At 40.8% G+C, this 27936-nt stretch overlaps 2 protein-coding genes across 3 annotated transcripts; one reads left to right on the top strand and one right to left on the bottom strand.

Moving 5' to 3' along the window:
• The first annotated feature begins 341 nt into the window (after nt 1-341).
• Nucleotides 342-9422, top strand: leng8 (leukocyte receptor cluster (LRC) member 8). The gene is made up of 15 exons (XM_035163321.2): nt 342-676; nt 2110-2242; nt 2804-2995; nt 3208-3285; nt 3664-4078; nt 5727-5898; nt 6282-6452; nt 6705-6953; nt 7044-7208; nt 7562-7847; nt 8021-8122; nt 8237-8305; nt 8385-8514; nt 8620-8827; nt 8917-9422. The coding sequence occupies exons 1-15, from the start codon at nt 636-638 to the stop codon at nt 9077-9079; spliced, it is 2574 nt and encodes an 857-aa protein (XP_035019212.1). The 5' UTR covers nt 342-635; the 3' UTR covers nt 9080-9422.
• A 5088-nt stretch (nt 9423-14510) lies between these two features.
• rbfox1l (RNA binding fox-1 homolog 1, like) lies at nt 14511-27252 on the bottom strand. 2 transcript variants are annotated; one of them, XM_035163324.2, is made up of 12 exons: nt 26784-27252; nt 21187-21423; nt 17999-18178; nt 17827-17880; nt 17650-17742; nt 17486-17555; nt 17329-17388; nt 17100-17241; nt 16971-17010; nt 16693-16766; nt 15877-15958; nt 14511-15774 (listed from the first exon to the last, which is right to left on the bottom strand). In XM_035163324.2, the coding sequence occupies exons 1-12, from the start codon at nt 26868-26870 to the stop codon at nt 15730-15732; spliced, it is 1164 nt and encodes a 387-aa protein (XP_035019215.1). In that variant the 5' UTR covers nt 26871-27252; the 3' UTR covers nt 14511-15729. The 2 variants fall into 2 exon arrangements, with proteins under 2 accessions (XP_035019215.1, XP_035019216.1); XM_035163325.2 differs by having other exon boundaries at nt 16693-16760; nt 26784-27248.
• Nucleotides 27253-27936: the final 684 nt, after the last annotated feature.

The following is a 27936-nucleotide window of genomic DNA, read 5'->3' as shown; positions in this document are numbered from 1 at the left end:
CACAGCAAATTTACCTAATAAAGGGTTATGATATAATAATAATAATAAACTAAAAATAAATCAAACTTGATGCTATATAGGATTTATGCTTTACACACCTATTTGTATATAGACATTATTGGTCTTTGGAGTAAAGTAAACTCTATTTTCATTTTAACTGTGATGCGAGAATAAAGTCGGAAAGGTCGCAGAAATGATTGACAGGCTTCTAGCCGAATAGAAATCTGAGCGAACCTAAGACTGTGATTTTGATTGGTGGAGAATTCCGGAGGCGGGCTGGTGTTCTGCCTCTGATACAAAGACAGTATGCAATTTTATGACGTACTCTGGGCTATATCAGCCATTTTGTGTCCCGCACAACCTGCTCAGACGGAGACGAGGATCCAGCGAAGCACAAGTGTTAATGTTAACTGCTATTTCTTATTTTATTCTGCATTTAAAGTCTATAAGAGTTTGGTTTGTAGGTGGCGTTGTTCGCGGTTGTCTGGCTGAGTTGATTGTCACCGGACGGTTGACAGTCGTGTCGGACTTCATCTTGTTTACCATCAACTGTAGCAGAGGAGCTAGCGTCGTTAGCTCGGTCGCTAGCCCGCACAGTGCTAGCGTTAGCTTCGTAACGCTGAATCTGTGGCGAAATGGCGGCCAACAAGACACAATCAACACCAGCGAGTAACTGGTAGGTCGCTTTCTCTAGCCTCGTAGCAAGTCGTAGGGTAGATAACGACATACTCTGGACTTGTATGACAGTCAACACACGGTGTGGTAGAAGGTGACACCTCATGTAATCTTGAATAGATGGTAATTAGCTGAGCTCAGGGTGTGTAAAAGTGTTAGCATACCTAGCTACACAGGCCGTAGGGCTAACTCACAGGAAGCTAACTTCTCTATTCTTCGTTTAGTTTATTGGCGGGTGGCAACCACCGTCAAGTTTAGTGTTAACGTGTCTGTATTGTAGTTATATAGTCTATAATAAGGGTCGGTGCTCTGATCTCAATCCTTCAAACATCGAAAGTTACACCCGTTTAAATTCATAACAACTTTATTTGTTCCCAGAGGGCAATTCTAAGGCACATGCAGCATGTCAACGGTCCACGGACAGTTAACAATCAGTGCAGAATACTAAAATGATAAAGTAAGAGTAGTGTATATGAATGTAAAAGGACAGTGAACATGATAACAGCTGTGAAAACTGATCGTAAGAACGTAGATAAACACTGAATGATTAAAGTGATCGGAGTGGTTTGGGGTAAGTAATACACACATGGATTATGTACAGTTAAAGTGAATGAGAATATATCTACAGGTCCAGGTAGCAGCAGATGAATAATACAGACACGTATGACTAAATATATGTGCAGCAGATACATGTATTTACAGATAATGAACAGTGAAGGTGAATACTGATGATGAAGAATATATTTATAGGATCGGTAGCAGCAGATGAATAACTATTTTAGCATATGAATATATATATATACACACGCACGCACGAACAGCCCTGGGGAAAAAGGTGGCCCTTTTCTGGGTCCTGCAGGCAGGTCAGCGAACCCTGTGTCCTGAGGGGAGCCATTCAGACGCTGAAAAGAGAGCATGTCCTGGGTCGAGAAGAATCCTATTTGCTACTCCATGTCTGCTGCTCATAGACATTATGATATAATATATATATGCTGACATCTTCTGAGAATCTCCTCTGTGTTGGAAGACAATGCAGTTGGCAGTCAAAGATGGTGCTTTCGCTTGGCAGAATTGATGGCACCGTTTACCTCTTTGTTAAACTCCTTTTTTTCCCATTTCGGAGCCAGTAAAGAAGACTCTTTTCTACCTGGTGATGATTTCCTTGAGTCCTAATCCAGGGATTGTTGGGGAAGATTGTGACATGTATGATTAAACAGTGTCCACTTGCTCAATAGGGTTGTTGGAGGGGGCTAAGAGGGTGTAATGTTGAAATTGTGTCCCTGGTCCACTGCTTGATGGTTTTAGTCACCTTATTTGCCCTCCTTATGACCAGAGTGTATGATGGGGCAAGCAGCTGTACAAATACAATTTGATGGATTTGTGCTGTTGGTTTAGATTCTAAAACACCTTCAATTGTTGTTGTGTGGGTGACAGGTCTTATGCTGGTCCTGATGATGGCCAGGTTCACGAAAACCCAGAGTGGGAGAAAGCAAGACAAGCACTAGCATCCATTACCAAGAGTCAGAGCACTGCAAAGACAACACAAGCCAACCGGACCACAGCAGAGGTGTGTTTTAATCTCTTTGCGTTTCTATTTTAGTTACACCTTACATTGAAATCCCATTTAGGTGATCTGATTACAACATAATGTGTGAAAATACGAATGGGGAAATCAAAGTAATCTGATCAACCCTGTTTGAAGGTGACCAGTTTATTTACAGTGAATGCATGTATGCTTCCTGACTACATTAAACTTCATCTGTGTGTGAACAAGCACATTTACATGCTGTCAACATCAAGAGTGCAGCTTAACACACAGTTACATCAACAGTAGATGCCCATGGATTGTTTTCTTTTTTCTTATATCTATGCTGTACTCTTTCACCAACCACTATTCTGTATAACAAAATGTGTTGTTATACAGATTTAATAAGCCAAATGGCTAAAGGGTGTTTGTTTATAGGTGTGTAAAGTTTGGGAAATTACTATAAACATGATTTATCTAACATGTTCACAAATGCTTTGGTAATTTGATTCATAATTGTGTTTTTTTTTTTACGTTCTTCCGGAATTGTCATTTCCTCTGAGTCGTCTGACCAAGGCTATTTCTGCACGTGTGTTATTTCAGGCCGGTCAGTTCCAGCCAGCAGTGACTGACTCGGTTCCCATGGCGCTGCCGCCGCCGCAGCAGCAGCAGCAGCACCCGCAGCAGCAGCCGCAGCAGCAGCAGCAGCAGCAATACTATCCGTGGTACCAACAATCACAGCAGCACTACCCTGGATACACATACCCCTATAACTATTACTACCCCATGGGTCCAGTAAGTAAAGGAAGGAGTTTTGTTCTTATCAAAATGTTATCTCAATGACTTTTAATACAATCTCCAGGGCCTGTACTGAACTCAAAACTCTTGGCTACACAAGGCTTGTATGTCTGTGTGATATCAAAAGCTGTGGGAGTGGGATGTGGTTTAACAGTTACAAAATGAATGTGACAAAAATGACTGTGGCTTTTTTTCCCCTGAATTTCCAGTATGGAGCTGCATATCCACCAAATCAGTATGGTGTACCCCCAGGGCCTTACCCAGGAACTCCTCTAGCCAATGGCCAGGTACGTTGCAAGAATTTTCTTAATGAATCAAAAATATTTCAAATTTGTATTAATTTGTGGACACAATAATGACATCCTATGTCTGATCATGGACCTGAATGAATGAATGAAGGGTGAAAAATTGCCTTCGGCTCACCAGTACAACATAAAATCAGACATAAAATGTCATGGTTGCATAGTTAAACTATGAGAGATTGAGTGTATGAATATGCTCAGTGAACCTGTGTAACGGCTTCAGATGTGATCATTTTGTAATATGAAATTTGTTGAAATTGTTTGTTTGGTGTAAATCAAAGTGACTTTATCCCTCCTGGGTCTCTGTAACGCATTTTAAATGCTTTGTTGTTCCTTTTCTTTTTTTTCCTTTTTTTATTATAGCCTCCTCCAGTGCCTGGAATGGAAGACCAGTCCCCCAGCTACCCCTCTCAACCACAACCCCCTCCCCCTGCTACTCCCCAACCCCCCCAGAGCCCAACCACCTCAGAGAAACCCCCTCCCCCTCCAACCCCACCCATTCCTTCCTCTCCCAACTCCCAGTATCCCCCCCCTCCATCACAAAATGCTTACAGTGCCAATAACTCCATGCCATACCCACCTGGTGACCCCAACCAAATCCAACACTATAATCATTCCCAGGGACGGCCTAACTATGGCCAGGGCTTCCAGCCCCAGAGCACCTATCAGTCCTCTCAGAGTAACTCTCAGCAGCCAGGCCAGTATGTACCAGGATTGGGCAGAGGAGAGGCCAACAAAAACCAAACACAAGGACAACAACTGTGGCATCGCATGAAACGTAAGATTTACTCTTTTGTTTACTTGTTTTCGCACGTTTTGTTTGAGTTTTATTTCTCTAATGCGGTTCACGCTTAATTAGGGCCTGAGCACCGATGGTGGGAGGCCCTATTGAAATGAAAATGTGCGTATTCTGGAGTAATTTGAAATGGGCGTGGCAAAATGGCTCAACAGCGCCACCTGGAACGCAGCCGCTAGGTTTTTTCATAACAAACAAATAAGTATCTTGGATAGATATGCTAGACCAAACAGAAAGCCCGCCATTTTGACTTTAGTGGCCATTTTCCACATTTTTACTTTGACGAACTTGTCGTAGGGCTTTCATCAGATCAACTTCAACTTCTTGGAATGTCATTTCAACAAGATGGAGATATAAACTAACTTGGTATATGATTTCATCACACAGTGTGACCGTGGCGTGGCATCAAAGTTTGATTACACGCCATCAAAACATGAGATTCTGTATCTTGGACATATGTGGTCCAATCGAGTCCAAACTAGACATGTAAGACAAGAGTCCCAGCCTGATGACATCTACACAGAAATCATGACTTAAAATCACAGCGCCACCTGCTGGCTACAGGAAGTGACATGTTTTATACTTTGATGAACTGCTCCTGGCTGCTTTACAATATACAGCTCAAAAGAGCTCAGTCAAGTCATTGGATCATGGTCAGAATTGTGACATTTCCTCAAACCGTGTCAACATTGCGGTGCGGCGAAGGATCATCCTTCGCCAAAGGAGACGATGTTGTCATAACTCAACTGTGCATTGTCCTATCACCACCAAACTTCTGTCTCATGATCAGAGTCCAAGCCTGAACATCTCTATGTGTCAATATTTCCTCAGTGTCATAGCGCCGCCTACTGATTCACCATGAAACAGGAAGTACTTTGTGAATCCACTCTGCATTATCCAACCAGCCCCCACATGCTGACCTATAATCAATCCTGACCTAAACAGCTCCATATATTAATATTAGTGCAGGGTCATAGCGCCACCTACTGATCAGTGTGATAATTAAGTTGTTGTAACATTGTCCAATTGACACAAAATTGCTCACGCTACATCAGAGCCCCTACTACAACAGATCTATTAGTCTGTACCTAATAATAGTGATGGCGCCACTTACTGGCAACAGGAATTAAGCTTTGTTTTACAACTATCATTCGATTTACATAAAATTTTCACAGTGTGATGTGCAATTGATAGCGTGGACTGTAATGAGCAATTAGCAGGCAAGGATCAACATCGCGTGACGGACGCAGGAAGTGAAGCGTTTATCCTTGCCGCAGTGCGCAAAACGCATGCAACGCGGAGACGTGCGCTTGGTCATTGATCGCTCTCTCCACTAACCGCAACAGGCTTCAAAATGCGTGTGCTCGGGTCCGTTAGTGCTACAACGTAGCCCTAGTTTCTATTATGTATCCACAATTGTCATCTGAGGGCAGTAATTATTTGCTTGTTTCAGATATATTTAAAAGGTGTGTTAAATCAGTATTGTCAGTGCAGGTTTGAGAGGGAGATTTCAGATGGAAGGCAGAAATGATTACTTAGTGGGATTTCATCCAAATGTCAGTTTATGTTATACAAAATACTATGATAGTATTTATTTTTTCATATTTTTATTTTACATTTGTTTTCTCAGAGGCACCTGGGGCAGGTAGTGTGAAGTTCAATATTCCCAAGAGGCCCTATCAGGTACAGTGTTCTCCAACGTCCAATCAGGCTTTCCCTCCAGGCGAGCAGCCCTCAGGATTAAATCCAGCTCCGTCCTCCCCAGGTTCTGTCAACGCTGCATCTGGAGGTGCTCAGACACGGTGAGAACTTGTGGGGCAGACAAAAAAAGCTACTTTCAGACAGGCACTCTTAACCGAAACAGTTAAGGTACTACCATATGGAGTGCGTGAGAATGCAAATAACCAAATCAGTTGAACTGGACAATAAACAGACTTTACCCGGCCAGCTTCCTGGTTCAAAGTCTGTGCAATATTTAGGTGAACTGATGTGCAAACATATAGGGCTGAACACAGCTAACAATAAGTTGAATTGAAATATAATGCAATTAAATGAACGAGTTAACTTTCAAACTGTTTCCATGTCCAGCAATAAGCTAGGTTTTGACTTGGTCTTTTTTGATTGTTATAATATATATATATATATATATATATATAATATGTTTACTTTAAATTCCTTACTCCAGGCCCCAGGACTGGCCCCAAGCCATGAAGGAATATGTGCAGCGCTGTTTTACAGCATGTGAGACAGAGGAAGACAAAGATCGCACAGAGAAAGTGCTGAAGGAAGTCCTGCAGGACCGGTTAAAGGACGGCTCTGCTTACACCATTGACTGGAATCGTGAGCCACTGCCAGAGTGAGTTTTGTTGTGGTTTAGTGCTTTTTTTTTGTGTATGTTAATTGTCTCGCAAGTCATAGTACAGCCACAAATATTAATTTGAAATATTTTGATCTGGTTAGTTTAGTACTGAGGTGAATTCTTGTTCAAACTTTAACCAACTTCAATTTGATTGAATGCTCTGATCATTTTTGGATTTCTGTGACTTGTTGATTATGTTGCCTGCAGGTTGAATACGCATTCAAATGTAGATCTTTGTTTGTGTTTTAGACTAAGGGCCAAGCAGTCTCGTTGGGAAGCTGTCTCATCTCTGAGGTCCTCAGATGGCACAAATGGCCGTGGTGGAAGTACAGTGGCTGCGTCTTTGAGAGGCAGGGCCGGAGGACACAGACTGGGCCACTACAGGAATATATTTTCTCAAAGGAGTCCATCCTCTAGTTCCTCCCGTTCCTCCTCCCGCTCTCCATCCCCCTCTCATGGCCGACACAGGGACCGCGGCAACCAAAGGCACAGGAGAAGGTAACACACTGCTTCTCAACTTTTTTTCTTGATAACTGGAGACACCAAGCGTAGTTATTTTCTAAATGTTTCGTTTCTCTGTGCTTTCAGTGATTCTGGCTCACAGTCAGACAGCAGCATCTCCAGTGACCTTCGTCCTCAACTTTCAAGACGAGGTCAGAAAGGAGCCCGTGGTCGTGGTAATGACAGGGATAGAGGCCGAGGGGGTGGAGAGAGAGGAAGAGGAAGAGGAGGAAAATCCAATAGAGGAAGACGGTAAATTTCTAGATATGTTCATATATAAATCATGTTGAACCATCTTATTAAACACCTAGCTTTCATTGATCTTTTTTGAAGAAGGCTATACTGGAGGAAAAAATATTTTCTAACAAAACACCATAAAAAATAAAATGAACACAAACAGGATCATCTCTGCACATTAATGCATAATATCTAGCCTGGAAACAAAAATGGACAGTACACATGAGACTTAACATCAAAAAGACAAATGTGTTCCTCAAATGTGAGGTGTCTGGTTCTTATGATATGATGATAAAATGTTTATTTAGTTTTTTCTACCCTGTGCCATGGGGACAGCCCCGTGAATAACCTTTTACCTCTTCTCCCAGAAACATGGAAGAAACCGGTGGAAAGAAGAGGAAAGGAGGAAGTGCCGGTCTGGATTTCCATGACCCCAACAGGGAAGCCAAGAAACAGAGCAGAGCCGCTCGTTTCCACAAGCAGCTCCGTTTAGAGCCCTTGGTTCTCTCTGTCAATACAGTAGACCTGCCTAATGGTACACAGGAGGGCCTCAGCTGGGAGGACTGTCCCATTGTGGGAACATGTCAGGACATCACAAAGCACTACCTGAGGCTCACTTGTGCCCCTGACCCTGCCACTGTGCGCCCTGTGCATGTAAGTTGTCATTATTTCTAAATAGAAGTCTGTTTTTTTTCTTCATATTATTCAGAGAAAAGGGGAGGAGTAAGGGGACGAAACCTTGTTACTATGTGTGGATATTTCTAAGCTTGTACATCACGGACCATAAAGATCCAGACTTTGATATATAACGTTTATTTTCCACTCAGGTGCTGAAAAAATCTCTGCAGGTTGTGAAGCTCGACTGGAAAAACAACCAGGACTACACTTACGCCTGTGAGCAGATGAAGTCCATACGACAAGACCTCACGGTTGGTTACTTTCATTTGTCTTTCAATCTTTGACCTTTTTAAATGTTAACTTTTATCTGGCTGGGTTTTTCTTGTATTTACTTTATTATTCTTCCCTTTATCATCACTATCCAGGTCCAGGGAGTTAGAACAGACTTCACAGTGGAAGTGTACGAGTGTCATGCACGTATTGCTCTCGAAAAGGTGAGTCTCTTCACCTCTGGCAGAGCTGCATAGCTAAAAGTAACTGGATTTTCATACTCTGAATATTTCTCGTCTTTAGGGAGACCATGAAGAGTTCAATCAGTGCCAGACCCAGCTGAAGGCTTTGTACAAGGACCATCCCTCCGAGAACATAGGAGAGTTTACAGCATATAGGTTGCTGTATTACATCTTCACCAAAAACTCTGGCGGTAGGCCCACATTGTCTTTTGAGTCACTATTTCACATCACACGTGTTATCACCGTTTGTACATTATTTCACCACATTTTAACGCTGACCTTTCATTTCCCTCCAGATCTGACCACTGAGTTGGTGTACTTGACCCCGGCATTGCAGGCAGATAAGTGTGTGGCTCATGCTCTTGCACTCCGAGCTGCCTGGGCATTAGGAAACTTTCGCCGTTTCTTTAAGCTTTACCTGGAAGCACCACGAATGGCTTCATATCTCATTGACAAGTTTGTAGAGAGGGAAAGAATGGTTGCTCTTCGGGCCTTATTCAAAACGTAAGTCCTGCTGCAGACTCATGTATTCGCACATTGTAGCACCTCATAACATGCGCTGACCTTGTTTTTCTGTGTTTCTATGTCTGCAGGTTCAGGCCTGACTTGCCAGTCGAATATGTGCAGTCCAGTCTGGGCTTCACTTGTTTAGACTCCTGTGTGACCTTTCTTACTGGGCTAGGTGTCACCTTCACCCCCTATGACCCCCTAAAGATAGACTGTAAAACCAGCACCACAGCTTTGGCTGCCTCCTGAGTGGGTGGGGGGAGTAGCAGAATGTGGGGAGACCCTCATGGATACTTACATATTCACTGCACTGCACTTTAGGCACCTTAGTCAGTTCAGATAAGATTCAGATTAACACCTTTACCAGCCCCATTGAGAAGGAAACATTCGAACACGCTGCTGAGAGAATGAGATTTCAGGATACAGGGTTAATTATCTGACACTCCGATAAGAACAGTTTCAAACATGAGGGAGAATATTTGCACACTCAACTATTGCCAGTTAGCCTAATTCCCAACTTAACACAATAGTTGTGATGCCAGAAAAGTGAATCAACAGTTCAGATTTGGAAAAGTCATGTAGTCTCAGCACTTAGAGGGACACCCCCTCATGGTTCCTTTACGACCATCAGGTGTCAAAGCTAACAGTGTTCTGTTATGTCTTTTCCTTCCTCAAGTCAACAGCTCCAAGGCCTGAAGATTCAAGCCATGTCAATCAAAAAGGGAAATGCACAGCTCTTCTTCAAGTCACTTATCCGGCGCTCTCTTGATTGAAGTCAAGCCGATCGTTGAACTCGTCGTCAACTTCACATTATCCCCTCAGAGACTGTGAGACGACCAGGTGAGAAGATGCAGTTTGTCTGCAAGAAGAAGTGGTGGTTTGTATGTCCTGCCCTGCTTCCCATTTCCTCCATGTATGATCTGCACCAGGCGGTTCATCCCGTTCCTTCTCCCCAACACATGCTATTTCAAAACGACGGACTGAAGTCTAAAGTCACCTGGTTGTGTTCAGAACTTTTAAACCGCTTAGTCAGTTATGAATTGGTATTCCAGCATTGGGAAGAAGTCTCAACCTGTTGAGCATTGACTCTGTATGATAAAGGATACAGGCCAGTGTTCTTCATCCAGGTTGTGTCATCGCTCCTCCACATCCTGGAAGCTAAACGCCATCTCAAGGATCTAAGCAGCTTGAGGCAGAAAGGAAAACCTGTTTCCGTCATCCTCAGGTAGAAGTTCCTGTCAGCACCTGGAATCCAGCACACCCTGGTCAACACAGCAAAGTGCATCTGTGACGTCACCTTAACTTCACCAGCTAAGGGCGCTTGGAGGTGAAACGTGCTGCTGCTTCTCAAAGGAATAACGACGAGTGGTTTGTATGCTACATCTGCTGTTGGTATTCGCATGGCTGGTAAGAAAAAAGGGACTTCTCTGGAAGGCGGTGGATGACGACAACATCTCTTCTGTGTTTTGTTTTTTTTTAGTCTTGTGTAAATCTTTTGGAACAGCAATATTAATTATTCTCCTGACTAAAGAAAAAACACTCGTCTTTCATAAGAAAATGTCGGACTGAAGAAAAGATTGAAGGAAGATCCCAGACTGTTTCAATGTCATGATCAAGTAATTGAAATCAAAACACATTCTTTTTAAACTGGGAGATGAAGGTGCAGCCTTTTTCCCAATATGAAATATTTCTTGAAGTTAAAATCTGTAGTTTTTCTGGTACAGACCAGTTTCCTTGACGTGGCAGTGAAATCGTAGCAGACTTCCATCTCTCTGATTCGGCACATTTTCTTCTTCAGGTATGTGACGTGAGGGAGCGCAGATAGATTTTTGATCAGGAAATGGTGTATGTTATTTCAGTGAAAATTCTTAGACCGCTCATAAATGTCAGGAAATTTAACCAGTTGAACATTTCACACTGACGTTTCCTGATACTTTATACAATATTCTCTCGTTTAATACTCGCCTGAAATTGAAAACACAAATTGATACAGTTCCTCATTATTGAGTTGTGGTCTTTTACAGTATTAATAACCATGCAAGAAAGATTGACGTGGTAAAAGTCTTTGGTTGAACTGACCAGAGCACAAGTTGGATGCAGGCTTTCTGTAAAAAAATGTCTTATGTAAATATTGTATGATAATGATTTCCTTTCAGTTAATGCATTGGGTTTTTTTTTTTCACACATGGGTAAGTGTGAAGGTTTTTTTTTTCCCCCGAGTTTCTCAAAACTATGTGAATATGTAAAGTTAAATGCAGATGGGTCTGAATTGGATTGTGTGCAGTGTCTTTAACATCAGTACAGTGGTTGACAAATGTCAGTGGTAGTGTTTTCCTGTGAAATATCTTAAACCAAATTTTGGCCAGATGTTATGATCCTTTCATGAGAAGACGTTTTAAACTTGTCCTTCAGACAAAAGAGTCCCACATGGCCACTTGTATCGCTTCTTGTTAAGTAGCATAGATTTTCCATCAAGTTGGCAACGTGATTGTTTAAACCTGGATGTTTGTCAAAGTGTTGTGCAATGACAATGATCTCAACATGTTTTCTTTCTTCCTCCCCTTCATCTACCTGACCTCTGTCGTCTTTACTGTCCCCCCCCCTCACTCCCCAAACCTCTTTCACACACCACCAGACGTCTCGTTCTCCAGCTCACAGCACTGCTGCATTGCAGGAGCACAGAAAAGTGGGCGAACCTCCTCCAGACGCCAGCCGGAGAGAGAGAGAGAATTGTGAGCAAAATCCAAGTCTGGTTTTGACGCACTCAAGTTGAAGCTGTACAGCTGATTTATGGGAGCCTCGCACAATGAAATGTAATGAAAATGTTGATCTGCTGCAGATGTGATTTTTCTGCTTAGTCCAGATATGTCAACATGTTTGTCTGACCTATGAGACGCCTGTTTAGTTTTAGACTGTTTTGATGGAAGTCATAATGTACCTTTCTGTTTGTCCAGACACATTTGTAGTTTATTTTTCTATTTTCTTTTTTTTTTTTTCTTCAGTCTGATGTTTCGCTATTTAGTTTTTTTTTCCTTTCACCTAATTAATTTATTGCCAGGAATCATTAGGCTTGTGTTAGCTTGAACAGATTTACGTGAATCAGTTGTTTATTTCAGAGAGTTTTTCCCTCATATTCTTGAATGTGTCTGCACATACAGAACAAATCGTTTTCCTACATTTTAAAAAAAAACCTTTCTCTGGTATTTAGGCAAAGTTTCTATTTTGAAAAGTGCTGGTGTGTGCTTCTATGCTAATATTCCCCTTTCAGTAGCTTCACATGTGATGAGCGTGTTGACTGTGATTGTTCGTTTCCTTAGGCTTGTGTAAATGTGCACTTTTTACACAGGGTTAAAGTGTGTACTTGTGATGTCTCAGGTTGAAACAGACCAGGAAGTTCACTTTATTATTAGTTCTTTTTAATAGAAAATTCACCCCAGATAACTAACAATACACTCATTTAATTTGGATGTTTTCCCCCCCCTCCTCCGATGCCTGAGTCATGTTTTCAGTATTTTTTGCTCCCTTGTTTTGCTGTATATCTCCCATCAGTCTGTAACCTCTTCCTTGATATGTCACTCTGGAAGAACTCCCATGTCTCTCTCCACCTCAGCTCTGTTCATTTTCTCCCATTTCCCTTTTTTAACTTCAGTTAAGTTGATCTCGTCTCTGTTCTCACTTTCTCTCACTCCGTCTCCCTGCATGCTTTCCTCCTCCCTCTCCTCTTCCAAAACTAAACACTATTGGTTCTATTCTCATCCTCCTCTTTTCCCTAAATGTTGTTGAGTTTGTTTGTGACTGTTTGCCAGGTGCAACTAAAGTCACTCTCACTAGTAAGTATTGTATTGCTTCTGCAATGCTTGGATAGTTTATGTTGCAGCTCACTAACAACTGAAGGTTTATCTGCAAACACCCACCCACCCGTCCCTCACTTCCCCTTGCCTCTACAGATCTAATATGACAAACTGCCATTTTGTAAATATTGTGTACATAATATCTTTTGAAAAAAATCTAATAAAGGGCAAAATAATGTGGTTTGAGTAATTGTATCTGTATTTGTTGTCTTTTTGGTTGACGGGCTGTGTTTATTAACCAACAGGCAAAATAGGTTCATTTTCATGTCTCAAGCCAGTTCTCACAAGGCAACCTGAAACTAAATTAAATCTAATTACTAATATCTATAATAAAATAATTTTCATCATACTTACCAATTGGAAGTGACTACAAAACAATGGTTAAAATACAAGATGCGCAACCAAGCACAAGAAACTGAGCAGTTGTAAAATGAGACAAGAAGTGAGACGTCAAGTTTTGCATCAACAGTTTATTGTGGAATGAGGAACCTGTGACATGAGAAAAACAGATCAACTTATTAAACGTTGCAATGAACACTTCCTGCATAAAACTATAATTTGACAGCTTTGTTCAAGGTAAAATTCAACCTTTTAAGTTATTGAATGGAGTAGTTGGTGGGAAAAAATATTTAATGTCAGACAGAAAACTGAAATGATAGAAAGTAGAGCAGAAACAAGAATGGAGAAAATGTAGAATTACAAGCAATAAGTTGAAAGAAGAATTGAGCTCTAAACAGTTAGATTTAGAGGGAAAAGTTAAGCTACTGGAAAGAGCAGAAAATAGTAAAGAAGATTGGAAAAGCAGCAGAAAAAGAGTAAAAGTCCAAAGCTGTTAGCAGAAAGTGCACTCAAAGTGGAAAAGAATGAAAATAATCGTTTAATGGGATGAACCAGTAATGAAAACCTCTATGTGGCTCAACATTTTGTAAAGGTTTATATTTGACTTGACATAAATTTAGATCTTTTTCATAACCCTTAAAATAACAAGATGCATGCTGGTTTCATTGTCTGTAGAAGACCACGGGTTCTTGTGTTTGACAATAAACCATTAAAATCAAATAAACTAAAGCTGCAAAATACATAATTTAATTATATACAATTATTTTTTGTTGTTGAGTCAGTTTTAAATGAAATAAAGCCTGACTGTCCAGACAGAGAAAGAGCTAAGAGTAAAAAGAATAGAAACTATATTTAAAAAAGACAGGAAAGAGAAAATTAGGAAAAAGTAGAGCTGAAAAACTAACTCAGTCTTATCATATATACAGTGTAAAGTCAGAGAGGGCAGAGGGAGAGAAGCACAGAAACTAGGAGCTAATAATAAAGCGAGATCTATATACAGGAGCAGAAGAGAGAAAATGAGAAGAGGAAACTAAGCATCTTGCAAAAAGAGAGAAAGTAAGAAGCAAATGTTTGAAAGGAAAGATGCTCAAAGAAAAGTTCAATAGCAGGAATAGAGATTTAAATCTATGCGACTAAGTATGACTACTGCAGAGCAGAATAAAGCGAGAGAATGACAGGAGGAGTTCACACAGAGTAGAGAGAGAACACAGAGGAGGACAGACTGAGGAGAAAAAGAAGGAAACAAGGAAGAATGCATGGAAACTGGAAGAAAAGTACAAGTAGGAAACAGAAAACAGAAGCAATAAATAGAATAGAATTTTCTGATGAGGTGAAAGCCTCAGTAAAATCGAAATGAATGAAATCAAGGCCTCTTGGTGAAAGGTGCATAGAAAAAAATCAATCTAAAGAGGCAAAGCAAATGATAAGAAATGGAAAAAAAGGATCAGAATGGAAAACCAATAGACTAGAATAAAGGACAGAGAAAAAGAAAAGAGAGAAAACAGTTTTATTCAAAGGTGTAAATGTCAAGCTCAGCAGCAACGAGTGCAACAAACACAAAGACAAAACCAAGAGGAAACCATCAACACAAGAAGTCGTTCAGCAGATTTGAGCGAGGGAGGAGAGAGAAAATAAAGCAAACAGGGAAAGAAACAAGGCAAAGGACAGAAGAGAATAATGAAATTCTTACATTGTGAGATTTTATCTTGTCTTTTCAGCAGAAAAGTTCTAGAAACCAAGGATTCTAATCCTCAGTCTGTGAAGTCAAGCCAACAGCAAAACACAGCTTCTTACTGCAGCTCACGTTGAGAATAAAACCGGGATAAAAGCAACTCAGCAAAATCAAACTTCCCTGGGTGAACACAAGTAAGATAAATATTTAAAAGAACCTGGAAAAAGTAACTCAAAGCTCTGGATACAGGCCCCAGGCTCGTCAGGCAGTGAGCCACGGAAACAGAAACTAATTAGAATTCATGGAGAGGAAAATAAAACTCCGCAGGATTAAAGATCAGAGAAAAAGAAACAGGGTCGATGTCTGAAAAGCTTAAAATGTACGAGAGGTAGATTGTTAGAGAAAAAAGGCAAAGAGAACAAAAATGGTGAAATTCCAACTACATCCAGACAAACATTAGTTGTGTGTTTGTAAAACCAGTGTCACAGCTGTCTCTGGGTACAGTGTTGATGCATGACCCTCTCTCATATGCTCACACAGACACACACACACACACACACACACACAACCACACATGTAAATACTTGTCATTTGAAAATTAGTCCTTTAACATTGTACAGTTTGACCCGTGAAAACTTGACAAACCCCAGACACGAATCCCCAAAGTCTTTCTCACAGTATTTTTCTCAGCAGCTACCTACTTCTCTACTGTTTAACTCTTTAAATTCAGAAAACAATCATCCGTTAAAGGCTTTAAGCATCTGTTTATATATCTATATCTATATAAATATTACATATCATCCCCTTCCATGTGCTGAGTTTTCCTTGTGGAGAGCAACGGGTTCCTACAGTATTTACAGCTTCCGGCAGTTGAGTCTCCCGGGGGAGAGGTGAGTGCGATGGAGGCAGGAGGTAAAAACCACTTCCACGTTCAGTATAAGGATCTCATAAACTGTCCTGTGTCCACGGATCAGCCAATCCCAGAGTCCCAAGAGAGACAAACACCAGCCTCTCTCTCCCCCCTCTGCTGGGGGGACTCAGTATGGGGTGAAGCGGTTGTATCCTCCTCTGTACAAACTGGCCTGTTGACAGATCAGTACAGCAGGTGTCAGCGCAGATGTAGCAACACAGCTTTAAACAGCAGCTGCAGTGTGTGTGTGTGTGTGTGTTTTGACTCCACTCACCATTGTTCCAACTCCATATGTCGTCGTTGGTCCGACTGAGTGGTGATAGGGGTCTGCGGCTGTGGTGTACACCCGTCCATATCTGGACAAAGACAGATGTAAATGTCACACATGTCCTGATGGAGGCCGCAGCCAGGATGGTCCCACAGGAAGTTGTGACTAACAAACAGCCCCCATCAGTCCACTACCATGTCAAAACCTTCTCCGCACTCAGAAATACTAAATTATTAGATTATAATTAAAAGACTTTGCCTGAAAAAAGTCAAATTCAGCACATTATAAAAGCCATAATGGGAACTTGTAGATTAAAAGAGACTTAACATGTCATTTAAACACCGAAAGAATACAAAGGTCATTTCTGATGGGAGCTATTAACTTGGCAACATATTTACTTTACTGAAAATTAAAAAAAAACTATTTTTGTTCTTCTATGTAGCACATAACACTAATCGCATTGTAAAGATGTTGAAAAGTTGTCACATTTAGTGAAGATGTGTTTGACAAATGTTGAAAGTGGAAAAACTTGCTTATTTGAGGGAAGTGCAAAGGCTTAAAACACAGAACTGTGTCTTATGGAAGTAAGAACCTTCACATAGGAACTCAACTTGTTTTAGTGAAAAAAGTGAGAATTCACACAATGTGTGACATTGCTTTTGAAACCCATCAAATCACTTGTGATATGTCTCCATGTACAGGAGATACCGAGTTTCAACATCTATCTAACAGATATAATGGTACATCACTGTTTTATTTTCAACATTTCAAGTGTTGTTGTGAGGAACACATTGATGACTGATATGATGTTTATCTACCTACCCATCACTGTAGGTCGCTGTGGCAGCAGATGCTGCTTGAGCCATTCTATACGCTGCTGGATATCCACCCTGGAACAAATAAAGACAGAGACATACAGGACATTTACTGATTTCATACAGTGTGATATGATGGATGGATGAATAGATGGATTGATGAAAGGATGGATGGATGGATGGATGGATGGATGGATGGATGGATGGATGGATGGATGGATGGATGGATGGATGGTTGAATGGATGGATGGATAGATGGGGTAAAAGAAAAGCACAGATACTTACATAGACCTCTGCTCCATATAATCCGTCTTGGTATACAACCCTGAAACAAAACGAGTAAAAACAATATTTCAGTGATTTGTAGTGAATGAATTAAACGTTGACCGGACACCACAGGACTCAGACTCTTACCCAGGGTAGGCGGGGACAGCAGCAGTAGGTGTGGCTGCAGCTGCAGAGCGAATCGTGTTGTAGACGGCTCGACCGCGACCACGCAGGGCAGAGCCCCGGTAGGCCAAGGTGGGAGCCGCTACAGGGTACGGAAAACTGGCAACTGCAGAAAACAAAGAACAAAACATTCAATTATAAATGGTAAATTGTACGGATCTGATAAAGCGATAAAGGTGCTATGTTTATTCACCTGTATAGAGCTCAGGTGCATACATTGCTCCCATGACAGGGTTGATCTTCCATCCAGAAGCTGCACAGAAGAAAAAACATAGTTAGAAGCTGAAACTTCCCAGAATCCCTCAGCCCTCAAACCAGAAATGTGCGTTTGTTAACAAGTTGCGTCTTACGTGAAATTTCCCCATTCACCAGAGGCGTCTGGGGCTTCTTGGTCACTACTCTTGCAGTGGCATTGTTAACCTGAGGACAGCAATAACAATAAAGCAGCGGTAAAAGGGGGATTTTACAGAATAATCATGTGGAAAACCTACAAATGTTGGGAAATCTCACTGACCTCAATCTTTCTCCCTTCCACGATTGTTCCGTTGAGCTTTTCTCGAGCTTGGTCGGCCTCAGCCGCGCTCTCGAAGGTGACGAATCCAAAGCCCTTCAGGTTTGTACGATCTTATGGTTATTTTCTTTATGTCTCTTCATTATAAATTCTTCTCATGTTTGTTTCTGTAAGACTCACCTTGGACCCCCTCTCATTGAAGATGATTTCTACATCAAGGATCTTGCCAAATTGCTGCAGGTGTCAGATGGATGGATTTTGGAATAACAGTAATTAGTGTTTATGATAATTGCATCCGTATGATAAATCTTTGTATTCTTATTATCTGTAGTGTATCGGATGAACTTCATACCCCAAACATCTGGCGGAGGTCTGGGTCTCTGAAGCGGAACGGGATGTTGGAGACGTGGAGGCGTTTGGGTTGGGCCTTACCTGACCCCTCCTCATCGCTTCCACTTCCTGCCCCGCCTCCCGATGACACGGACACACTCAGAGACTGGGGGTCAGAGGTCACGGGTACCAAAGCGTCCTCCTGACAGCGAGAAAGTATGAAATAGAAGGAGGAGGACGAAGAGGGAAAAAAGGAAGGGTTGCCAGCACATGGACCAAAGAAGAACGGACGAGAGGGAAGGAACGCACAAGAACAGAAAGATGGAAAACAAACAATGGGGAGAATGCGACAGATGTGAGGAAAAATGGGGAGAGGGCATCAGTAGAAAAGCAAAAAAAGAAAAGAGGGGAGAATAATCATTTCAATTCTATTGAGCAAAATCTGTCAGAGGGTTTCTGCTGTGTGTAAAAGTTCAGTCGCGTAAGCATCACATGGCATTAGGCAGAGATAACGTCCAGGAAGTCAAGTGATCCAAACCAAAATCCAAAGAGCATTCAGCAACCAGTGATCCTTCTCAGGCAAATGTGAGGAGGCGTGAAAAGAGCTCCATTTTTAGTGAGGCGTCTTAAATACATGCCTGTCCTTTGAGTATATAATAAAGATTAAATATCCAACAATTAACTACGCTCACTCCAGCTGAGGCAAAGAGGGTTAAACATTAAAGTTCCTCTGAAAAACAATACAGTACTTTATATCATCTCATTTTATCTAAACAGTTGCAATAATCTGTAAAATACATATAAAACTACGGTAATAATAGACAAATTAAAACTGCCTCATGCAAAATAAAAGAAAATCAAGGACTAATGTGCCAAAACCAAAACATTCACTATCCCACAATGCACCACGATGCTAGTGTGTGCGTGTGTACAGGTTTGTGTTTGTCAACCAGCATCATCAACCATTGCATAAACAGAGTTAAACATTTTTTAAGACAAGTGAATGAGTCCAGACGAGAATAAGAGAAAGAAAAGGTCTGCGAGAAAAGGCAAAAAGAAAAGAAAAGAAAGTACAGTGAGCTTCAGCAAAGAGAGAAAGAAAAGACAGGGAGCAACGAAAAAAAAATGTTGACAGGAAAAAGTTAAAAAAAAGTCAAATGAATTGGAAACAAGAGTTGCAGTCCCAAGTATTAGCATTGTAGTACCAAGAGGCAGATAAAGAGTGGGGAGGCCTCGGTGCAGCAGTGAAAAGATAAAATGAAACCAAAGTACACAAGGCAAAGAAGGTGCGCAGAAAGCTTGAAAAGGAAGAGGTGATGGGGGAGTGGGGGAGAGATCTACACTAAACGTTCCACAAGGGTCAGTTTGGGAGGGGGGGGGGAAAGGGGGATCACGGTGCTGCTTTTCTGCCAAAGGTTAAAGGTCATTTGTCACCGGGCATAATTAATAAGTGGAGATTGACAGAGAAAAGGCACAGACACACACTCACAGAGGGAAGTGTTTCACAAACACAAACACACACACAGGCCGCTGCTGTGTTACACTACAGCGAGCGGCCGTGGGGAACTACAGTGAAGACGTCACATCCACCCACACACAGACACAGGCTGGAGGGGAGGGGCAGACAGGGAGAGAGGGTTGAGTTGGGCAGTGGTGTCAAGTCACGATGCAGATTTGTGTTTCTGGACCTGAGCGATATCTCATTGGGGGGGAAGGGGCTCATCTGGTCAGTCTCCCCCTTTCACCCCCTCCCTCCATGGCGATGTCTCAACTTTTCCCCGAAAATCAGCGCGGAGCCGAGTATGTCAGGGGCTCTAGTAATAAAATATATAGATGGGGCCACAAAACACCATTTATGAGAGGAGGAAGAAGAGAGATGTGCTGCAGCGACAGGACGCAGAGTCGACCTGCCATATTGTTCATGTCATATCCTAAACTGCAAAAAAAAGTAGTCCACTAAAATAACATGTGTCTAAAGTGAGTTCTTATTTTGGTAGAAGTCGAAAAAAAATCGTCCAATATCACGAGAATCTTTTTAAAATCTACTCCTGGATTTACCAGCAATTAGCATCTTGAAAAAGTATTAAAATTAAAAAAATAAAAACTTGAAAGTTTACATCTTATCATTGTACACGGAAAAAGATCATTGTTAACCAGCTTAAAACAATAACACAAAAATGAATGAAAGTTAATTTATATCAACACAATTGCTAAATTTTATCAATTGAAGTAATTAACTAGGTTGGTGTGGAAATTCTCTTTTTACAGTGTAGTTGGTCAATGTGGTGCTACATTTTAATGTAAGTTGTTGTTAATCTATAAAAATGCATAATTAAATTTTTGAAAATCATAAAACACAAAAGGTAACAATTAACTGGTAACTATCACTGTCAGATAAAGATAGTGGAATTAAATGTAGAAGAGTATAAGCACAAAGTAGAAAAAGTTGGACCAACTTAAAAAAATTACTTGTTAACACATAAATGAATTAGGTTATTTCCAAATTAAAGTTATTGATTGTGGTAATATGACTTGGTTGCTTCAGTTTGAACAAATCAATACAAGTTAATTCATTTCTGTGATACTAGTTGAAGTATTTTTTTTAAGTTGGTCCAACAATTTTCTTATTTTCATTGCAAATACACTTTGAGACAAAAACAGAGTGGAGAACAAACATCAAACTTTAGTTAACATCTGGAGTCGATCACATTTATTGACTTTATCTGTAACAACCTCTCACGTTAACTCCTTTTTTAACCTTTATGGGAAATCTTTTGTTTTTGAAATGGAAGAAAAACCACAACATTACATCTTCTACTTGACTGTGAAGCGTCAGCATCGAGTCAAACTGTCTCAGCTCGGATCTTGAAAGCTGATCTGTTCTAATGGTAGCTAAATAAGACACAGGGGAGACGGAAGAGGGGGGATTCGTTTTCAACAACAAACCCCCTCTCAGCTGCCCCCCACCCCCACTTAACTGCACTGAGTGTGAGCTGCATTCCCATACATGGACACATCAGTGGTGGTGGTGGTTCTCTAAATATAGAGGGAAACTCTATCTGGCCATGTTCCTCTCATGGGACATATGGACGGACTACCTGTCACAGCAGGGTTTGTTGCCACATTAGCTTCTGGAAGATCATGTTTTGTTTGGACGTGAAGGTTTTGTCATCATGTGTATTCATTAACATCTTTACAAACTGCTCTTACCACGGATCCGGACGTCAGGGCCTCGACGCCTTCGAGCTGAGGGCCCTGATAGACTCTGAGTTGGTGATGCTCTGCATACTCTGTACCGGCATGTACAGAGGTGAAGTCCAAAGGTGGCAGTCTGCCCGCAGATGTTGGCAGACCTTGACCCGGTGGGGGGTAAGAGGGAGGCTGGGCGTAGACCTGAGATAGGGCGGGGTCGCCGCTGCCCGGGCCGGCCTCCTGGGGGGCACCTCCCTGAAGAGGAGAGAGAAGAGGGAGGGTGGGGTGAGGATAATTGAGGTGTAAACAAACTAAACATCAGAAGTTTTTGCTGGATGAGTTTCTCTGTTTTTACAAAATGCCGGAACAAAGGAGTAAATATCATAGTTAATATCATGTAATGAAAGGTTTATCACGAATAAACATACTGTAGCATGACTGAAGGGTCACACCACTGATTCTACACATAATCATCAGGTTACATGTCACAGGGAATACAACTCAACTGGTGTAAATACTTGAATCATGTTTTCTGTGGCTCTGGAGGACCGTTTCTAAAATTTGAGACAAAAATTTAAGTAGGGTTTTCTTGGATCCTTGAATTCAGACTTCATACTTTTATTTTCTTCATTTGTGACGTTTGGAAGTCTGGGATTCAGGACATTTTTGCTGCATCACTTGCACTAGGAACCGAAAATCTGGACACGTCAGGCCTTTTGACAACTTTATAAAGAGTCAGAGTATTCCAACTTAATGGAAGCATATGTTTAATCCTCCTTAAGTGTCACAACCTTTAAATGTCCACATGCTTTGTAACTTATACTAAGGTACAAATACTAAAATGAAGAGAATGAAAACTTCTTAAGAACTGAAGATGCTTTTTGTTTGAGAAGTGAAACGTCTTGAAGGAACACAAGCAAGTCCAGTTGCCTCTGCAAACTTCTGAAGATACCATGACCTGGATGACTGAGGGTCTTCAGAGATATACTAAAATGAAAAGAATCTCTAACAGCTAGAGCCAAAACAATCTGTCGATTCAAAAAACAGTTTTGATAAATTGTCTCCTCAAGATTTGCTGCTTTTTCATTGTAAAGTGACTTTTTTAGTTGTAGACAACAAAACTAAAGGAATTTTGTACTATTTCTGACATTTTACATATGAAATGATCAACCAGATAATCGAAAAGCTATATCCAGATCAATCTAGCTAATGTTGTAGCCTTTCTAACAACCATCATAGATTTAGAGAAACATCTGGACAGCGCAGCCTCTTTTTCCTCACATCATGTTACTCTTTCATTCAGTACAACGTGGTTTAACAAACCAAACTCAAACTTTGTTAAGTAATCAAAAGAAAAACAATGAAAACACATTAGTACCTGTGAGAACAGACCCAAACCACAGAAGAAAAGAGAGATGAACAATCATCCTGTACGGCCTCAATACAAAAAGTGAATTTGCAGGTTAGGAACTAAAAGCATTGTCTTACCCCTTTACTGCATTCCTCAATCTCTGATGCATTGTCCAACAACTGCCCCATGTTATAGTAACGCCAGCTGACCACACGCCCACTGCACCAGCACTTCTGCTCAGCCACCAATCACATCAAATGATGGCAGGAGCAAAAGGGAGCAGGGGGCCACACCAGCTGTGGTCATCTGTAACTGTCAATCACCTTGCTGCCCACACCCAGCCACCCTGCCTTCACTTTACACACCTACACACACACACACACGCACGCACACACACACACACTCTCAACCCTGATTACACACACAGCTCTTCCCTAAAGTTGTATTTTCCTTCAGTTTTAGGACAGTATATATGTTTCCTCTGAGAATAAAAAACAAAATGGTTCTATTACTTTACAGAGACATGTTTTAAATCACCAACTACATTTCAATAACATTCATGTTGTGTGTATATGCTTATTTGCCTTTTAAAAAACGGAGGAATCAACTTGTAAAATAAGGTCTAATATTTTCATGTTTGGGGACTTCATGCTCAAACAAAGAATTATGAACAGTCCTCTGAGGAAGAAAAGCACAACAACACAGATAACCCCTTACTGAGGGATCCAGTATAGTAAGCAGAGTAACGACTTTACAATTTGGAATTACTGGTACTTTCACTCATCATTTTGTACCTTAATGTTTAGTGGAACCTAATATTTTTGCTGTGACACATTTGTCTGGACACTGCAGCTGCTGCTTAACCCACTGAAACATGAAATAACCTTTTAAGATGCAGCTGTTGTTAGTTCAATCTAATGTAAACGTTTCAGGGGCCATGAAAGGACAGCCTTGGCTCTACATGACATTATCTCAAACTTATTTATAAAAGAAAAGCACAGAGAACTTTCTTCAGCCTGTAAAGAAACAATAATTGAAATTCCCAAAACACTGAAATCATGTTCACTTCTCGACACAAAAAAACCCTCCCAACTTAACTTTTATAGACATTTTGATGATAACACTCATTTAAGTAAAACATTACTCCTCATTATTACCGAAAGTGACAAACAATTTATCTTTAGGAATATTTACGGCAATTACTTTCTGTCACCAGCCGATACAGTTATATCAGCCTTGACCTGATATTAGCAGATATATTAATTAGTCTGGTTCTTGGGTATTTTTCCACTGCATCATCAATACGTTCACGCACATGAAGGATTAGAGAAGCGCTATCTCTACATCTCGTGTTGCCTTACAAACAAAATACCACAACTTTGCCAGCCAGCATCGGGATTTAGAAAGGATCTGTTATAATTAAATCTCTGTCCTCTGTCGTCTCATAATGTCTCATATATCTCATATATCTCTCAATGAGCTGTCTCACTTTAGACGTGTGATAAATTAGATATATGCAGATCCTGGTAAACATATGTGGGAGGAATTGGAAGAAGCAGGGCCGCAGAAACAACGAGATGGATTCTCCAAACCACATCCACTGAAGTAATGTTGTGTGTAGCTGCAGCAACAATGCAGACAACCAGAGAGTCTCACAGCTCAAACTGGACAGATTACTGAAGTCTCTGAGTGTTGGATCTCAGGGGTAATAAAACACCAGGGGTCTGATGCAATGCACACAGCATTCGTGAGTTGAGGAGCTGTTTACCTGTGTACAACCACTGAAGAAAGAAACAGGTGTGGGAGTTAAATGCACTGAAGCTATGTGACTGTGGTGGATAAGATTTGAATGGTTATCATATGGACACTGCTTGATTTTTGTACATAACTGTAAATCCTGTTCTGCTGTTAATAATATGATTATATATGTAGATACGTATGTCATACAATGTACATACTCATCCATCCCACACACAAATTTTCATCCAGTATTTATTATTTATTTCTTAAATTAATTTGTTCAGTTGTCGTGGTCCTCGTCACTTGCTGTATGTCGATGTGTAATTTATGTTGAATGCTGATTCTGATGCTGTGTTTTGTTTAACACAGAAAAAAACCAGACTGGAACTTGTCTCCTGCTGCTCGGTGAGACTGAACTTACAGCACAGTACTGTTCATCTCGTGGTGCAGGACAAATTGGAAATTTAAATTAATTTAAATAGATTTTTAGCTATCGTGTTGATTGTTTTCAGAATTCTGGAGATGTTGTGACCTATGGTTGGGAGTCAAACTCCAAGGTGTTTCAGTTTACTCATTTACTAGCGGCATTAACTATCAGTCTGGATCATGTTCCCAATGCTAACTTTTGCCTGTGGCCTGTTTATCTCAAGAAAACGGTGATAAAAAGTGTTAAATAGGTGAAGATAACACAATCTGTTGTATCCTCCAGCCTCTCTGCCTGATGAAGCGTGACAGTGTGAGCAGGGACAGACACCGTGTTCCCTTCTCCTCCTCCTTACAGGCTTTTTTTGATTTCCATTTGTTCCCTGTTTCTCTCGTCTCCCTGCTCAGCTGTCAGCTTGTGGTCAGAGGTCAACAGCTCTGAGCCAGGTGCCTGCTGGGACAGCTGCCGCAGGATTTACGCGCAGACGACACAAACTGCAGATGTGGCTTTTTAGTAGCGGCCAAGCTACACATGCTGGCAACAGGAAACTAACGGTTCAAACTTTCTTCCGTTATCTTGGCCCTGATTTCTCCTACACAGGTTCCCGCATAAAGTGTATTTATACACTTTTTTTTAAATATTTGACAAGGAAGAGAGACAGGAAATACTTTGGAAACCGACGAAAACAAGACCGACATGTTTTATGATTGGTCGCTCCGACAGAATACTACTATAAAATCAAAAGGGATGGTGCACTTCAATCAAACTACCACAAACTTGGTAAACTTAATTTTATAGTGCCAGTATATTTTAGAGAATTAACTCCCTAATCATGAAAAAAAAAATCATTAAATGAATCAAGATGTCATCATAAACATGTTGGTCAGTAAAATACAGTGAAGGCCTCAGCCATACTTGAAATATGTTTGTACTGAAATATGATCCAGTGAGGACAAGATGGTTAATGAAAGCATGATCTTCTTTAAACAGGAACCTGGCTTAGAAATTCTATCCATTATATTGAAATAAGTATTCTTATTTTGGTCCAAGTCACACATACTTTTCTGTACACCTCAAGTCTCCTATAAAATTAAATATTCTGTTGTAAATATTATGTCGAGGCTAGTAAATACACAATATCTAAAGGGACAATAGTGAAGGTGAGTTCACACGAGGCAGGTTTCACACTGGTTTTAAAAACAGTAACTGCAGAAAACAAGATAGGTGTCAGAATCTCCTCCTGTGATTATCAGGACAGCTAAAAATACAGCTGGTGTGAAGCATAGAGACAAGGTAGAGAAATACCAGACGCATGGTGGCATTACTGGGTCAGGGACACTTAGACACACACACACACACACACACACACACACACACACACACACACACACACACACACGCACACACTTGTATAGCCTGCTGGCATCACCACGACAAGTGAACTAAAGATAACCCTCCACATATCATTAGTTTTGACTAAATGAGCTATTTCACAATCAGGGAACTTTGTCCATCTCCCATCAGGCCTCTTTGGTTTTAACTTCTTCTAATCTCCTCTGTGAATGAGATGTCATGTCACTATTAGGCAAAACATCACTAATCTGAAGTACATTCAAGATGTGACTCACTGAGTCAAGGCCATTTTCTGTTCTTTCTGATTTTGAATTCCTCCTCCTCAGTGGGATGATGTATTGATAGATTATTGGCTATACTGAGACTGAGTTCTAATTTACCATGAAAAAATCATTCAAAGTTGAAAGTTATCTTGGTCAAATAAACATGAAATTTTAACATGTCAGCATGGAGTTTTGTACCTTTTTGCAACCAACTGATTAATTAATTGGTGCTGGCGACTAAGTGGATAAATGAAAATACTTGTTGGTTGCTGCTCATTCACCTATTGATTTTATTTGAATTCCATTCATGTAATGGCATCTCTAGTTTCTCAGTTCCTATCCCTGAATCTTGAGGCACCATAGAAAGAGGCTTCAAGGCTCCCGGGTGCCTGACAGGCAGGACTTTTGACAAAGCTGGCTTGTGAAGACAAACATTTGAGCGAGATTTTTGAGTTTACACAGCAAACGAAGGAGAGTGTTTTACCTGAACCATGCCGGGGTAGCATGTGGGTGGCTGTTGGTAGACAGGCAGTCCATACGGCTGGAGAATCATAGTGGGTGAGGAGAGCATAGCCCAAAAACTACGCACAAGGGGAAAGGGAACGGTGGAAGATGGGAGGAAGAGGAGAAGGAGAGCAGGGGGGAGAGGAAGGCTTGATATTCACACAGGAGAGCAGGCAACCAGGCAGTGGAAAAAAAGGAGAAGAAAAAATCCCAACAGGAGAAAAGAGCAGATCCAAGAAGTTGAGAGGGAAGAAGTTTAAGACTCTGTTTAACCTTGGAGGTGAGTCAAAGGTGAAAATACAGAGAGGATTCCACAAAACAACCGGTGTCCTGTCAGGAAAAAACAGGATATAAGGCAATGAAAGAGAAAGCAAGTGAGCTTCTGTGTGTCCATCAGTTGATCGTGCAGCCTGACAGACAGAAACACATGCTCAGGGTCCCATTTCAGAGTTATATAAATAGTCCCCCATGTCCTTCTCTCTGAGTTTACCACCTTACCTCCCTCACTCACAAACACTTTGTCATGAGATGTTTTCTTACAGCTTGTTACACATGTAAGAACATTCAGGCCTCGGTGGACGAGAGAAGTTCGCTGAACTCAAACTCCTCGTGTATCATAAAGACATAATCTTCTCCATTAAGTCTAGCAGCCGACCGTACTTTATTATTTTTATTTTATTTTTGACAAACATGCAGAACCAAAACTACTGAAATTTAAAATAAACAAATAAAGGAATAAATAGTAAATACATGAATAGAGGAAAAAATAAATGCAGTTAGCTGAGGGAAAATTTTATTTATACATTTCTGCATTTATCTATTCAGGCATTTCTACATTAATTCATTCATTTATTTATCCAGCACATGTACTTATATTCATGATACACATATCCAGAACCAAAACTACCAGAATTAGAACTCAATGAACACAGGTCTCAATGATGTCTATATAAACAAATAAATGCAGACATAAAAGAGTAAATACATGAATACATGAAAAAAATAAATGCGGTTACGTGAGGGAAACGTTTATTTATCTTTTTATTTTTTTCTTTCAAAAATTCAGTTCTTTCAGCACTTTGCTCGTAACCTCCAACGTCTGTGACCGATAGGGGGCGAAAACACCAACGCTC

This window comes from Hippoglossus stenolepis, chromosome 8 (assembly GCF_022539355.2).
Source record: "Hippoglossus stenolepis isolate QCI-W04-F060 chromosome 8, HSTE1.2, whole genome shotgun sequence".
In the NCBI taxonomy this organism is placed as follows: domain Eukaryota; kingdom Metazoa; phylum Chordata; class Actinopteri; order Pleuronectiformes; family Pleuronectidae; genus Hippoglossus; species Hippoglossus stenolepis.
This window is presented reverse-complemented; position numbering and strand designations above follow the sequence as displayed.